Source organism: Polyodon spathula, chromosome 14 (assembly GCF_017654505.1).
Source record: "Polyodon spathula isolate WHYD16114869_AA chromosome 14, ASM1765450v1, whole genome shotgun sequence".
Lineage (NCBI taxonomy): Eukaryota > Metazoa > Chordata > Actinopteri > Acipenseriformes > Polyodontidae > Polyodon > Polyodon spathula.
In genome coordinates this window covers 7959351-7976217 of record NC_054547.1, presented here as the reverse complement: position 1 = coordinate 7976217, position 16867 = coordinate 7959351, and the positions used below count along the sequence as shown (strand labels likewise).

The 16867-nt window shown below is 36.8% G+C and overlaps 1 protein-coding gene across 3 annotated transcripts in view; it reads left to right on the top strand.

Moving 5' to 3' along the window:
• LOC121326361 (beta-1,4-galactosyltransferase 2-like) overlaps positions 1-16867 on the top strand; it is an 84930-nt gene that overhangs the window by 63049 nt on the left and 5014 nt on the right. For all 3 annotated transcript variants that reach the window (XM_041269610.1, XM_041269609.1, XM_041269608.1), the window contains 2 exons: positions 3515-3637; positions 13152-13256. In XM_041269610.1, coding sequence (XP_041125544.1) covers positions 3515-3637; positions 13152-13256 — 228 coding nt within the window. The remainder of the gene's footprint in view (positions 1-3514; positions 3638-13151; positions 13257-16867) is intronic.

Below are 16867 nucleotides of genomic sequence, written 5' to 3'. Positions count from 1 at the left end.
GTTATTCTTCTACAAAGCCATATGTATATACCATTCAAAGCACCATGTCCATTGATTTCAGCAACTTTAAGTGTTCCGACGTAAGTCATGAATGTCTGTGATCCTGTGAAGTCTTAGAAATGGTGGATTCAAATGTAACCCATTGCAGCCCCTAATATATTCCCATACCTATTTACTCAATGTCAAATATGCTGCACACTGAGCACTGGGCATTTAATAAAACCAGCTAAAAGAAGCATTCAAATAAACAACCAATTGAGATGTTAAAGATTTGAAGTTGACTCCAGTACTCTGGAGTTAATTGACAAGCAGCCTTTGGAAAAGCATATCCTGAGAGCGTAGGTTCAGCACATCACCAGAGGAAACACATCCATTCTGAAAAAACAAAGAATCTGAAAACTGGCAGTACGTTTTAGGAGACATTGCTGTGCAAGGCAGTAAAGTGCAAGTTGAAAAAGTAAGATCTACTTCAGTAATTTTCATAATACAGTCATGCTGCCCTAGGAGACCCTACATGCAGACCCCATGTTTTGTAGCTCTGCCATCCTCCCCAGTTTGCAGCAACAGCCACTTTAGCCAGCCTACAAATCTCAAACATGTGTGACCTACATAACTGCTGAAGGATTAAGGCAAGATTCAGTGACGTCTGTAATATGAATGTGTGAAAAATTTAAATGTTCAGGGAATAAGGGTTAAAGTATCTCCCATGGTCTTCAATTATTTATTTATTTTTTTTAGAAAATCTTCATAGTTGTAGCAGTAAGACTAATTGTCTAAGGAAAAACGCCAATTACAATTCTAAAATGAAATGTCTGAGTTGTTTATTTCTGGTTGTTATATTTATTGGGCGGGTTTTTCCTTTCTAAAAAAAATAATAATAATTGTGCAAATGTCAATTTCGAGTACAGCAAGATTTCGAGAATCTAGGCCAATATATTACCCTGTTAAGAAAAGTATTCCCAAGGTGGCAGCAACTTGAAACTAATTAAAGTTTGAATGGGGGTGCTATAATATATGGTGCTCCTGTGATGACAAGTCATAATTGTTTCTTCTGCAATTTTAGTTTGTTTTGTTACATTGTGCTAAAGTGGAAAAAATCTTGACACCTTGTCTCTTCGTGTTTTTTTTTTACCAGACAGAAGTTAATAATGCTTTTAGCATTCAGGGTATTTATTTTTTATTAAGGATTTAAAGACTAATCTATTTCCCACACACACCTGTATGCTAAGTCTGGTTTAAGAAGACAAGTGGTGCTGTAGATCTGTCTAAATATCTTTCCCTTCTACTGACACAATGCACAGGCTATTTAATTGCTCAAGGCATGCAATAATTCTTAAGGGAGAGTTGTTATTTTTGTTTCATTTCCAAATGTTGCAAGAGATTGTCACTGCATACTCATATGGTTGTGTGTTTTTTGTGTGTGTGTGTGTCAAGGAAGTGTGGCCTGGAAAAAAATAAATACATAAATAAATATATATATTAAAATCATCCACGTTTCATTTATTTTACACGCTAGAGCATTATTCAGTCAGGTGGTTGTTGTTTAAGCCATACAATTATTACACTATTCTATACTTACAGGATTTATGTTGTATTTATACTAAGAAGATATTTAATTTTCTGCTGAGTTAAGTTCAAATTGTAATCCATATTATAATATGTGCAAAATGATTGCAGGATTTATTTTTTTTTTTTTTTTTTTTTTATTTCCATGTCAACTTCTATTCCATGACAATAACTGAACTTCCATTTTTTCTGTCTTCAGTTCTGTCAGGCCTGCCATGTTTAATCTCTAATTTGAACTCGTTCGATCAATAATATGAGGTGGATGGTATAGCAATGATATTTTATGAATTCAATCAAAATACTTCATATTTATTAACTATTCCATCAGGTATGCTATTTCCACAACATTATTCTGAGGGGGTGCTTTGTTTCCAAAAAAAAAAGTTTTATATAAAGGTGTCCCAAAATTACCAGGACATTCTATCTACAAATAAAGACAAGGTTGCACAGCATGTTATATGTGTGTGCGCTAATTAAGAAACCGAATGTGTGTGTGTGTTTGTGTGTGTGTGGATGCTACTGTACATGCATGCGCATGTTATTTGCACATAACTGCAGAAAATGAGATGACAAACACAACAATATTGAGACTAGTCATAACCATTTTGGATCAGTATCCCTCGTGGCTTATAAGATTCTCTTACTCGTGTTTACCCATGCACAGCAGTCCTGTATTCTCCATGTCTTCAATTAATCTGGAGCAGTATTTACCAACCAAAGGCAATGTTTGAATTGTGAGTGACATTTAGTGTAGAAATTTTAAAATGAATACGGCATTTGAGAGAACTTGCCATGCTTGGCTTAGCACTTTCAATGCAATAGAAGATTGAGTTTTACCAAAAACACAATGCATGCCATACTTATCTTAACAATACAATTCAGCTGCACTAATCACCATTCTGCTCTGTACGTGTGTTTGCAGAGTGAGACCCAACAGATACATTTCTGATTTGCATAATAACAGGAAACATCACTACCTTGGAAATATGTATAAACCAAGGAAAAAAAAGTGTCTAAGTCAAAGTTCATAAATGTAAGCATTTTTATATACATAGTCAAATGCTCTTGAATAACATGGGACAGCTAACATTTGTTGGGGATGTAGTACACTGTTAAAAAAATAATTATGTACAATTACAAAAAAAAGTTGTAACCTTTAAATTTATAGAAAATTACCAATAAAGAACAATCTGATAGAGTAACATGCCAAATTTCTTCTGAAACGCAACCTTTTGTTCTCCAACATGGTGTTTTCATTTGCTCTTGCTCTGTGCTGTTGAACTCACACTGCATAAGCAAGAGGTCTGGGGAGAATTTCAATTCAGAACAGAACAGATGCTTTGAAGCTTGTAACCGTTCTCTCTTATTTTCTGCTTGACCTGGCCAGAGGCGTGGAAGCAAAGCCCTGTGCCCTTTTGCTTGACTCAAATGGAAGAAGGAGGACAAAAGGCATCAAACACGGAGAGAGGTTTAATTCTACCTTCAGTGCACTTTGTGTCAGCTTGTCGCTATGGAACATGGACATAGAGTACATACTGTGTGCAGCTTTTAATGCATTATGTTAACAGTAATATATATTGCTTTTATGCAATTTGCGTCAATTCGTTGATGTATTGACTAACCTAATTTTAAACTGTGTCTCTTTATGAAATGATCATCAGTGTATCTATCTACTGTACTTGGATTTCACACTCTACAGGGATACTGCAATAATTGATCAGCGTATTTCTTCCAACGGACTCCCGGCCTCCATTGTCTCCAGTAAACTGTTGATTTAGAACTACAACAAAAAAAATAATAAAATGATTCTACCAGTGGGTGTTTTACAATTTAGAAAATTCAAGATGTAGTAATATTATATAAATGTACATAATTAAATAAATCTATCAAGCTTAGGATATCCCAAGGTATGAGTAACAGCACCATTTTTTTTTTTTTTTTTTTGTAGGTTACCTTACGCTGGTTATTTTGGAGGGGTTTCGGGTCTCAGCAAAGTCCAGTTTCTAAAAATCAACGGTTTCCCAAATGAGTACTGGGGCTGGGGCGGTGAGGATGACGATATTTATAACAGGTAAGTGAAGTTTCTGACTGACTCCTTTCTCCCACAATGCAAAAGCGTACGACACCAAGATACTGTTAAGTCTTCTGTGACAAACATCTCCAGGTACTTGTTTACCAGTCATGTTTAAGCATCAAATTATAAGAGTAATACTAAGGAAGTTCCCCAATCCGGGTTCAAAACAGTGGTACAGCTCTTGAATGTCCAGGATGTCAGCAGCAGAGAGACTGAGGGTGGGGCTGTGAATAAAACTGTTGACCAAAAATGGGAAGAAGATGAGGATGCATTTTTATTGCTTACCATATTTACCTGAATCAGGTTAAGCACAAATACAGCAGTGAAGCCACAGCACTGCCCAGCACCCAATATAATGTTCAATATTTGTAGCTGTTTCTGCAGAATCTCTCAGGACTTCTGAGCGATATTTGATAAACCATTATTTATGTTTTATTCACTTCTTTAATATCTTGCTCTGACTCACCAATTCAGTATGGAGAATCCGCAATGTGGATAATTTAAATTGCAATTGAACAGGTGATTTAAGGGTGGTAATGAATTTGGCCGCTGACAGCTATCTGCAGTGTTGGCCAGCTAGCGAAACATGATGACATCATGTAGTCTAATGCCACGCATAGGAAGTGGCTCACAGGGCCACCTCCCCCCAAAAGACAAAACCGGCAAATATATATATATATATATACTCTAAGAACACTCTTAAACTCAGGGGAGACATTCAGGAGGACATAGAGATGTTTTGGACTCCTGTAAGTGGATCATTTGTGCACTGGGCTTGCAATGTATCCAGATGACTTTTAATAATCAAAAAGCTCTCACAGACTCATTCGATTTTAAGTTTTAATGAATCAGAGTAGTATCAGTACTCCTTCAGTTTTATTAAATGCTTAAAAATTGATTGAGTAGACACAGACTACGTTGAATCCCAACTGATAGGCAATCTGGGAGGTCCAGTGCCTTAACAGGTGTAATAGCGTTAATACATCAATATCTCATTGGTTATAACATGTTTTGCCCTTAAGCTATGCATGCATAAAGCTAAAAATGCCCACCACTAAATCCTATAGCATCCAATATTTCACTTCTCCACGGCTAAAATATAAAACCTATACCTTCTAGCAGTGCATCAATATAAAAGAGAGATCAATTCAAAATAGTTCCTACCTCCCAAAAATATATATGGAAGTGCAGAATATAATGTAAGGACAGGAACTGTCTTCAATGGCAAATACTTTTAAATAAGCCACCAATACCAATCAGCTGGATCAGAGCTCTTCAGAGCATGGATCACATCAGCTTGTGGTTAGCAAGTTGAAGACACCTGACTGGGGTTTTACCTCAGTTTTTATAGAGTCTTAATTAAATCTCAAACATTATTCTGCCATGACAGTTCCTGTCCTTTGAGTAAATAACATTATTAAAACCCCTGGTAACTCCTTCTATATGATCAATTAGCCATCATTCCACAGTCCATCTCTCTCACTTCACCAAACTATATAAGGTGAACTTGTTTGAACTTATTGTTTCAGGGAGTACCTGAGCACAGCATGCATGTGAATACAGTAGAAGTATAATGTAAATACCTAGAAAGATGTGTTTAATATCTAATATCTTTTCTTGTACCATGAGGTATTATTTATCATGTAAGAGTTCATTTATTATAGGAATCTTGGATTTCAGAACCTCCCAACCGTTCTAACTTGCATTAGTGGCTAAGAGTCCTTCAACTACCCCCACTTAGCCCTTCAAACAAACAAGGTTACCAAAATTAATTACCTTCTCTTTGTCAAGCCTACTATAGCCTGACACAGACTGGTGCCTTTATGTTGTGACTAAAGTTTTTCTTCAAGTTAATTTCTGCACTGTATTCTGTTAGTTTCAAATCTTTATAACCTTTCTACTAATAGACTTCTTATTATTCTTTCATTAATGTAAAATCTAGAACAACTGTTTCCTTTAATTCATTGCCAACTGCCCCTGGATTTATTGGCTATTTTCATAGAGTCAGCTGCTCTCCTGTGCTTCACTAAACTGGAAGGCTTCGTGTTTATTTTAGAGATTCTACCTCCTGATAAGAGAGACTCAAGACTTTTCAGCCTGCCAGCATGACCTTTTAGCAATTAACTCTCCTACACAGCCTTCATCCAGTTCCACTAATGATATTCTTACTGATTACAAACAGCATGTTAAACAATAATACAATTGACTAATAACAGGGTATATCATATTATATTGCATACTAACAAAAAGAATATATCATAATACAGTTGTAAGTAGGGCACTTCATTCATTCATTTTAGATTCTCCCAGTTATGGAAATCAGCCCTATTCCAGCAGAATTCATCTTCCTTTTCTGGTTCAGTTCTGAGTGGTTCTGTGAAGGCCATGACAGGACAATCTAGCAACAGACAGAGACAACAGCCTGAGAGACAACAGCCTTTACTTGATACCTGCAAGATGTCCGGACACATCTAGCAGGGATACCTTATTTGCAGTCCCATTCCCATCATCAGTGGGAAGACTTCAAATAAAGTAAACTGTTTCTATCAAAAAGACATCTATCTCTGCCGCGTACAGCTTTCACTCAAAAAAAGTGATTGCACCTTGTCAAGGGAAGACAGGTTTTAGGTTCATTTGTGACAAAACCATGAAACACGGCTGAAACACAGGCCCGCCCCCCGCACATGAAATGCACTGATGGAGAACCCGGCCTCTCCGGCCTGCCACAAATATGAACCGCTCGGCACTTGGGTAAGGAAAAACCCCTCCTCTGGTAGGAGGAAACCTTAGGGAATCCATGGCTGAGGGTAGCCCATCCTCCAGGCTCTATAGATGGCTATCTCCCTGTTTGGCCCTTGCCACACGTGACTGAGAGGCCAAAGAGTTTTTATGGCACTTGGGTATGATGTGTTGATTAGTGGGCGGATTCTCCTTCCAGAAATACAACCAAGTTTTCCAGGTGATTTTAGAGGATTGATACAAAACCTTTTTTATGCCATCTGGGCCATAATGTGTTTTAGCCATCAAGAAAAAACAGGGATATTCTGGGAACTTCCTTACAGTTTTTCCTTTAACATCCGGAACTTTATCAGGAAATGCATAATAAGGGGCACTAATACAATTAGGTTTTATAGTATGTCTACTATAGGATTTTATAGTATGTCTGCTAAATTGGATTTAGAGTGTAGTCCACAGAGCCACTGGACCACCTATAAAGTTGGATACCGTGTTTACATCACTGATCTAATTGCGTTAATTAAACATTCAGTGGCTAATACAGTTCGTTATTATATTAGAATACGGGTTTTGTGCAGCATGCAGGTGTTTTTCAATTCAACTGTAAGCTTGGAAAAAAAGGATCATGTTTAATGCAGAACCTCTCAAATGGCCTTGAAACATTCCCCACATTGTGTTGTTTTATGACTAGAGCATCTTGCCAGTGATTCAGTACTGAGTAACTTACTGTAGATAAATAAAAAGTACCTCTGGCGCTCTAGTTTAAGCATAGATGTCATAAGAAGTGAGATGATAGTGAGTGAAGTGGAGCTTATCCAAACATCAACTGCCTGATCCATGCAGGAGTCTTTCTGGGTAATTGGTTGTGTCAGTTGTTGTATCAGCAATACACCTATTTTCTTCTCCACATACTTAAGGAGGAATCAAAGACAAATCCAGTTGTTATTTACTGCACTCATGGAACGTGGTGTGTATTGACATTGATTTGACAGTGTACTTGTTGTTGTAACTTTTTGATAAATACAACATGTCTGTTGGGAGACATTCTAAGACACATTGATGTTAAACTGTTTAAGATATTTGTCTAAACAAGCCTCAGTCAGTATTTGGCTGGGCTTGAAAAGGCATTTAAGAAACCGTTATGAACAGTGATTGCTGGATACCTGGATAAAGTTTTAAAAAAGGTAAAATCTCTCACTTGATTGAGTCCAATGAAACATTTTTTAAGGTATACTGAAGTATCCTCGCCATACATTCATTATTACAACAGAGCCCATTGTAAAAGCCTGCAACAATAACACTCCTCCCCCCAGGCTAAGAATCAGTCATCTCTGAAATAATTTAAGCCATGTGTCAAAAAAATCCTTCATAATAACTCTTTTGTGACAAATGCTTCTTCAAGGCAATACATTCTTGAAACAGCTTCATTTAATGAGCAGATTTTTCCTCTTTTTGACTCCCTGCCTGGGGCTGGGTGGAAGGTCTTTTCTCTACAAAATTATCAAGTGAATAAACTCAAGAGAAATGGCTTTAAGAGGGAGCTGCTGGAAGTCGCACGGATAATAATTTTCTCAGGCAAGCAGCTGTGGATAGCCTTACAGATTTAAACATCTGATAACTCAAAGAGTCACACTATAGCATTTTCTCTCAGCGATGTAAGGAAAAATTATGAAAAAAGATTTTGTTTTCGGAAGCAAGTTCTGTTAATATTTAAAGAGTAAGGAAGTTACAGTACATTTACCTGCTGTGTCAATGATATCTGCTTGATTGCCATAACGGTAATGGTAATAACCTTCCAAACCATCAAATCTGTTTCATGGATCCAACAAAGAGCCATTATTGCCTTTTGCAGGTAATTCCACATTAAACACAAGATTGAGTCTGAATAGTCATTTAGATAGCAGGCCTGGGCTCAATCTGACATGACCAACTGCTGCTATGTTTTTCACTTTCGAGCAGAGCCTTGCCCAGTAGAAACTGTAGAATTGACAGATATTTGCAATGCATTGTCATATCTACACCACCTTACCTGGAAAGAAAATCATTTGGAAAACCAAGTTAATACAACAAACAGAGGAAATAAGTGCACTGTTTGAAGTCATCAATGCTAGTATGTGTCACCTTGAGTGATTTTGCAAGTTAGTTGCTTAAAAGGGCTTAGTTGATAACTTGGCACACACAGTTTCATGTGTCAAACCCTCCAAGCAGTGTTTTGTTACCTTGTTAGAACAAGAGTCTGGCAGCTCTTATTATAGCCACATCCTGTCAGAAATCTCACATTTGAAATTTCTCTGACTGAGTTTCTGCACTGATAGTTTCGTTTTCATATGGATTAAGTTAACATACCATTCAGTATGTGTTAATTGAATCCATACAAATCAGCTCAACTGTCCTTAAATAAATAAATAAATATTAAAATTAAAAAAAATTAAAGGCAATTTGACTTTGTTCCCATGAAATGCATTTTTTCATCTCAGGAATATATCAATCCACAAAGGGTATATTTTCAACAAAGATGATATAGCTTTATATGTTTACAGTGCTGTTATTGTGGAAATTAAGTTTCCTTTGTGTTTTAGTTTATTTGAGGATGCACCATAAGATGGTACAATGACATCACAATTCTTTCAAGAGAACATATAATTCTAAGACCCAAAGGTCATTGTAAACATAGCCAATGTGTGGCTTTTGGCTCTATAGAGAGGTATGTTCGGCGGCCCTGACGTGCAACGCACAAGCAAATAAAAAGTTAGTGGCATGCAAACAAATTCCAAACCAGAAATAACTTTGCAAACAGAAATGAACAGTTAAATGGGCGTCCTCTAAAATTATGTTTAAAAACAAGTTTCAGATATTCTCTGCCACAACTGCCGTGACTTCATTTAAATTCAGCATACTGTATTTACTCCATCTCACTTGATTCTGTCTGTCAATTTATTATTTGCATGACTAAATGGCTTGCAGATAAACATCAGGGCTCTTTGGGAAGGCCATGAAAGGCTGCACTCCCTGCAAATAATGCAAATTCCAATATTCATTTCACCATTTCAAACAACTTCAAGGATAACCACAGATCAGCATGAATGCTAGTTAACTTAAATGTATACCCAATGAGTTTCTTAGCTTTTATTATTTATAAGAATGTAGAGCAGCCCTCCACTTATGTCCACAGGTATTTGGCTTCCCTCAATGCTATCTTGTGCTGGACAGAGGAAGTATTTACCTCATTTATTGGTCCCATGGTTTCAGTAAAGAAGCAGAAAGGCACACGATTTGTAAAGCAACTTATAAGTCCACCATAAACAATGATGCACAATCTAACTTGCGAAAGTGCTACAACTTTGTACAACCAAGAAAGCAAGGCAAATACCGTATATTGTTACTGAAATCTGATATAAAAAAAAAAAAAAAATGTGTATAGAGATTTTCAAAGCAGAAACCCCACAGGTAAGGAAATGTAATACATTGATGTGACACATGGATATTTTAGTACACTGTTTAGATCTGAGCTGCTTCTGGACAACTAGAACCATGTATGTCCAATAGCAGATTACCTGCAGAACAAGTATAGATGGCCGGGGGTTGGTCTGGAGTGGCTAAAAACCCCAAGAGCTCCATATGCCAATGCCTTTCCCAACTGGTAGTCTGTGCTTTGAATCCTCAAGCTGTATGATAGAATCAGATAAATAGCAAGAAGTCTCAGATAGTTAGCATGTAATCCCAGACACTGCTGTACCGGTTTAAAAAAAAAAAAAAAGTCAATTTATGGATAAGCAGTGATCTGAACGTCAACTAATAAAGAGCCAGGGGGTTTAATCATCAACATGGATAGTGCTTTTTGAAAAATATGTATTTTGGAACTTGTCATACTGCCCTGTTGAACTTAGCGGCACCATACTGCACATTCTATATTAACTTAAAGACAAATGCAAATCACTTTGTTGTAACTGTTTTTCAAGGTGGTCCCCTTCACTGGCTACAGGATGATAAGACATTAATCATCCATAGTAGAGCAGCTATTTAATGAGCCACTGTACTGTTCTCTTTGTGGTTTAATCAGTTGCAAACTTAGCTAAAATTGCAAAAGGTTACAAGCAAGAAAATACTGCTTAGCTGCAGCAGAAGCATGATTGCTTACAATAAATTCTATTAGGTGTTAATGAAGGGGCATGTGTTCTTGGTAAATATCTTGCCTTGCTTTTAAACTATGCTGCTAGTCCATGTGAAGACATGTTTTTATTATTTCGAAGTTCCCTACAAACATTTTATTTTCTTATCAATTATTGTCTGACACAAAGTGTGGTACATTTTCCATTTACCAAAATTCTCTGTGTGCTGTGAAGGACATTTTATATAATGACGTAAACTTGTTCTAGTAAACAAGGTTTCTGTTTTATCTCCAAAATGTTTTTTTTTTTTTTTTTTAAAGTAAAAAGTAAAAAGTTTAATTTTTTTATTATCTTTTTTGTATTTTTTTTTTTTTGTCATTCAGAAATTCTCACCAGTTATAATAATCAGTTAGAAACTCATCCTTTCACACATGGTATATACAATAGTGTACACACAGACAATATAACAAAGTGTCCAGGACAATAATGGCAGCAGAAATACATAATCGTGACAGTTAACAGAGGATCTTAAAGAAGATCTTTAGGTGATCTGTTAGAACTTTTAATGTAAACTGCTGACATTTTCTATTCTTCTAAAACAAGCAAAGTAGGTTGGCTTGACTCTAAACGTACAAGTTTGTTATAGCACCAGAGGCTTCATCATTTTCTCCCTGTGCTGAAAATATTTGGCTGAAGGATATTTTTTTTTGCTTGTTTTTGGTTGAATTTGGTTCATGTCTTATCTGATTTATAGTTTAATCTTTACAAGATAAGCATATGGGAATGTGGTGCTAATATGCAAGCATAATGCGAGGCAATGGAGTGTTGGCATCATAATTTGATTCAATGCTTAGGAAGTGTGTGAGGCAAATGGATAAGTTCAGTATTCACTTGCTGCTAAGCAGGGGAGCAAATCTATCAAAGTGGAAGTGATTCAGGAGTTAGGCTTTTTACACTCACTTGAAATATTGCTGGTGTCTCCTCTGGAAGCATACGTGCACACATTTACTTAAAAGCATATCCTCCACTCCAAAACTTGTCTGAATGCCCACACACAACCTACCAATCCATCCAGCGATGCAAAAGTATTTGCCCCGCTGCTGGTCAGCAGAGTCAAGGTTAAAAATAGTAATAGTTTGGGTCTCAGGATGCAGTGGCAGAGCTGTCAACTCTCCTGTATTCCCTGGGAGAATCCCGTATTTTGGACCCTTCTACCGGACATCTCCCAGGACAGATTTTCTCCTGTATTTTGCTCAGAACTCAGTGGTGTTAAACCCCCTTATGTCAGCAGAACATTAATGTCTGCAAAAGTCATGGCCGTTGTGTGGTTACTCCAATCCCTGTCTGTAATAGCAGGATTTAGGACTCAGAGGAGCCCTGTGGCAGGCAAGCATTCAGTGCGTGAGGCAAGTTCACATACTTAGCCACGCACCTGCACGCACATACACCCCCTTCTCGCCTGCCTGCCTGCTATTCCACAGGGGAAACAGTAAAAATAATCTATATATTATATATATATAATCACAGATTGCACCGCCACCCCCCCTCCTGATATGCTATTTTCAAAAGTTGACAGATATGCAGTGGTTACAATTTGTGCTAAGTGCCAGTCAGACTTGCTGTAGATTAACAGGAGATTTGTATGTTCACATTTTTGAAGACCAGCATGCAGTATGTAGGTAGTGCAGCTAATGCTTCTATTGTTCAGTGGATTGTGACACCAGAGCACAAGTAGTGCTTAGAAAATCAATGTCATCCGTGATAGTCAAACTTGATCCCAAAAAAAAAAAAAACCCTTCAACAAGATGTTTACACCAGTAAAAATGCCACATGGCCAGTTGACCAAGTAAAATTTGTAGGGATTATACCATTTCTGAAACTGTTGTAAAAACAGAAAGCTGGTGTTAAAAAGTGAAATCCTGTTTTGGGTCAATCAACTGTGTTTTGTGTTTCTTACTGAACTGTGTAGTTCAGTACATGATCTTGACCCAATACTTTTTGACTGTGCAAGATACCAAAATACAGCTCAGGTATTTTGAGACGACATGAGGAGTAGGTGTGATGGAAGGCAGTAAACAGTTTACCATTCATCTGTAGTTAGTACACTATACCAAAATACATCTACATCACACTAGTCAAAACGTGGCTCTGTTTCAGACCCCAAGATTTCCACCTGAAGCCCTCCTGTGCTCAGGTATGCTACAAAAACTTGATATATTTAACAGGTTTCTTGTTTAATGTTTCAGAAAGCTCAGGTTTGTTGTGGGTACCAGACTGGATCTGTAATTGTCATGCTGCCTGTAATATGTAACTTGTTTTATGATTTAACTCAGATGGGCAGGCAAGATCATTTTTCTATTTTATAGTGGAATGTAACCAGCACATCCGGGCTCTTTTTAGAAACAGTGCCATGGGATCTGTACTCATGTACACCATGTAATAATTAATCTGAAAGACAGCACCTGCAGCACCGAGGTAGGGGACGGGATCAACCAGATGAGAGATGGTTCTTTATACATGGTGTGGCTTTCGTTAGGGTCTTTGTGTAAGTACCAGACAGACCCAACCCCTAAAATTGACAACAAACAGCAATCCAAAGTAGTATGGCTACAGGTTAATAGCCAGCGTATTAAAATGAGCTTTGCCTCTTGTTTTCTTATTTGAAGGATCACGCTGAATGGAATGAAGGTCTCCCGTCCTGACGTGCGGATCGGACGATACCGGATGATAAAACATGAGCGAGACAAGCACAACGAGCCCAACCCGCAGAGGTGAGTATTGGGGTCCCACCAACACCAGTAAAACACCTAAGGCTCGATTCTGATGAAACGAGTGCGATCGCAGACGCAGTGGTTGAAGTGAAACGCGTCTGCCCCGTATGGCGTGGCTTCTCCAATAGCGAGATTCTGATCAAAATAAAAACCCAGCACAAGCACATTTAGTGGTGCAGTGACAGCGCCCAGTCAATCGATGCTGAGTCGTATGGGGAATCTGCTATCCAATCAGGGGCAGGCAACAATCCCTTTAAGAGACAGAATGCGCTTGCATGACCACTTGGCTCCGTTTTGAATGTAGAAGTGGCGATCATGTCAAGCGGCAGTAGCACAGAGCAAGAAAAAACAGCAGAAGTCAGAATAGCAAATTCGAGTGCTGGATTCACCTCTTTGTTAATAATCACTTACCCAAAATTAGGTTGGACTAAAAAGATACTGTATCTCCCATTACAATCTGTCAAGCAGATCTGGTTCACAGCTTGTGTTTCCTGTCTGCAAGCTACAGACCTGTCTGCCTCGCTGCCTTTGTTAGTGCTAATTTGTGTCATTGTGATTTTTTATAGAGTAATAACCAGTACACGCTTGATTAATAGACTGTGCAATTGTGCCAGTTACCAGTGGGCATTGGAGGTAGCCTAGTTTTGACAGAGATTTATACTTACATGGCAAAAGTGTGTGCCACTTAAAAATCATATGTTCGACTCCCAAGCAATGTTGGGAAATAGAAATAGAAGAAAATATGTATGCATTTATCTCCTTGGCCGTACAACCGCCAAAGTTTTCTAAAACAGTTTTTTTTGTATTTATTAATTTTTTTATTTTAATTGCTAAACTATTGTTAACTTTGACTGGACGTTGAGAGAGGTTCATAAAGTAATGTTTAGAATGCAAGGAGGAAAAAAAAAAAAACAACCTAGAAACAAATCCATGTATATTGGTATTTGGTATTTGTTTTGTGGATTGGGCACGTGATTCTGAAAATGTGGAATTACTGAAATTAAAAACACTGAAATAAAGCCTAACTAATAATTTATAAGCAGTACTGTTTTTTTTTTTAATTGAGATTTAGATGCATGTGGCATCTGACATCATAACACCCACAGCATAGGCGGTCCATTATTATCAGTAAATACAGGTTTCATGCAGGCTGAAGTTCTAATGTCATGTAAAGTACTGCTTTATATAGGTAATCTCTGTGCGACTCATTCAGAAAGTAATGGGACTTTCTTGTTTTTATAAGTGTTACTCTGGCTTTAACTACTCCAGTGATCCAAGTGGGTTATCTTGCAACAGAAGAACGTTTTGATATATTAGATATATTAAAACAAGATGAAACCAAATTGTAAAATCCTGCCTTTAATTATTTGATAACATTTTTCTTTTAAAAAGAGTGTAACATCAATAACCTTTACTTACGGACAACTGTAAATATGTGACTGAATACTCTTTTGTTGTGAACGGTTTATCATGTACAAGCAACGTTTCACTTTAGTGAGCTTGTAACTTGTTTAATAATCAAGAATAACAGAATGATATTGCTGTGTGAAACAGACATCGCTTTTATTTTTGATGATCTCAAATAAGAAAAGGTAGTAATTTAGAATGAAATAGAATTGTCTTCAGAAAGTTAATAATAACTTTTATTAATGGCCTTCCATTCGTGGAGGTTATGTAGATAAATATGCGAATCCACAGGGGGGCTGTTAAAGCCTTGAATGGGTTTTGTTTACATCTGCTTTTTATATTCTCCCATTAACAATTTAACAGTTAAGAGATTAAAGGCGCTGAGCAGCATCATTGGCTTGATGAATATGTTAGAATATAATAACGACGTTATGTGATAACTTCATAACGCACAGTATCCTAGTTTGAAGTGGTTCAGGTCTACTGATGTATTGCATTCATGAATTAATTTTTAAAAAAAGGAAAAAAAACTTCTGGTCAAGAATTCCAGAAACCAGTTAGGTTGGACATTTTATGATTCGAAAATGTTTTTCCAACTTGCATTACTTGATAGAATTGATCAGCTAAATTGTTTCACCAATAGCAGTGAACCTGACATACTGTGTTTTTTTGGTTAAGTATAGCCAGTCTGCCACTTGGTTGACTCCAGCCTAAAAACACAAAAGCACAGAAAAACAAAGACCTACCTGGTCAAAAAGGGCTTGGGGTGTGATGTGCATTTTAAAAATACACATTTGCCTTTTGTTTATATCTATATTTATGCCTTCAGCTTTGAAGTTTTACAGTGAAAATCAATCCATGAAAACAAACTTGAAACAAGCTGTTTTCTTTCCCAGCACAGCGTGTACCCTGCTGTGTCTTGACGCTCAAACATTATATCACTTGATATTTTGACTGTACCATCAAAGTTATATAAATAAGCAATTACAATGGATTTCAGAACTGCTGGCATAAATCTTGTGTTGCTCACTTTACGGCTGTTGTTTGATTACTTTGTACTCTTACTGTCCTGTACTGTAGTGGCATCTGTAAAATGTTGGTTTTAAACTGTGGTATTGTGTATGTGAGAAACAGGGTTGGATATTTTGACTTTATGTTCAGAAACATTATGCAGTCTGAGTCACCGGCATCCTTGATGACATGCTGTACTCTTTATCATAGTGTGTTTCAGTTTTCAATTCCCAATAGCCTCCTTTAGCTAAAAAAATTCAATAATTCAGTCTTTCATCTCAGAGCATTCAAAGAAGTCTGAATTTCATGAATTTGGCGTTTCCATTGAGCACATTATCTTTTGTAAATTGCAGGTTGATGTTGGAACATGAGTTCAGCTTTTTGTAAGGTGACTGAAACATGATTATTAGTAATTATACTTCTACTCAATATATTATGCAAAAAAAATCATATTTCTGTCTGGTTGCTGTATGCAGAATGACTCAATGCGTTGAAATGCTTTGCGACAAACTGCAATTTAACTGCTGTAAATGTTAGAACATTACTATAGTAATCTTTAAATTACATTTAGTTTATGCATTTATACAGTACTTTTGTCACTAGCAATGCAATTATAGCTGATATTCATCTATCTCGATCTAATTTTGTGTGCACTGATTTGCATACAGTATATTTAGCCAGTTTGGGAAGTTGATTGAAGAGGGCAAAGAATTCCAAACTGGTGCTTTGTTCAAATTCCCCCACAATCCTTTGCTTCTCTATGTCTCGTGAACATGAGCATTTCTCATGAAGACATTAGATTTCTTGACATTTGTGTAGAGAAAGGTTTATGTTGCCTCCAAGGTTTAAACAAGAAAAACTATCTGCAGTATTTATTAATATTACAGAATGGAGGTCTGCGTATTAAACAGAATGTGTATCAGGCAAGAAGTGTAATTTAAAAACAAATGCATATACATATGGTTTATTATTTGATTTCATATTTCAAAGATTAGTTAGTTATGCCAGTGCCATGGCTCATGAATATTAATTCTCTGAATATGAGCCATGATATAATTTAAAATGTATTCGTAAATCATAATCTTTAGACAGTGTAATAAGTTTTGTGGCTGCCTATCTGATTTATTAGGAGATACTGAAGATACATCTCAGGGCACATTTTATGCAAAATAAATAAATAAATAAATAAAAAG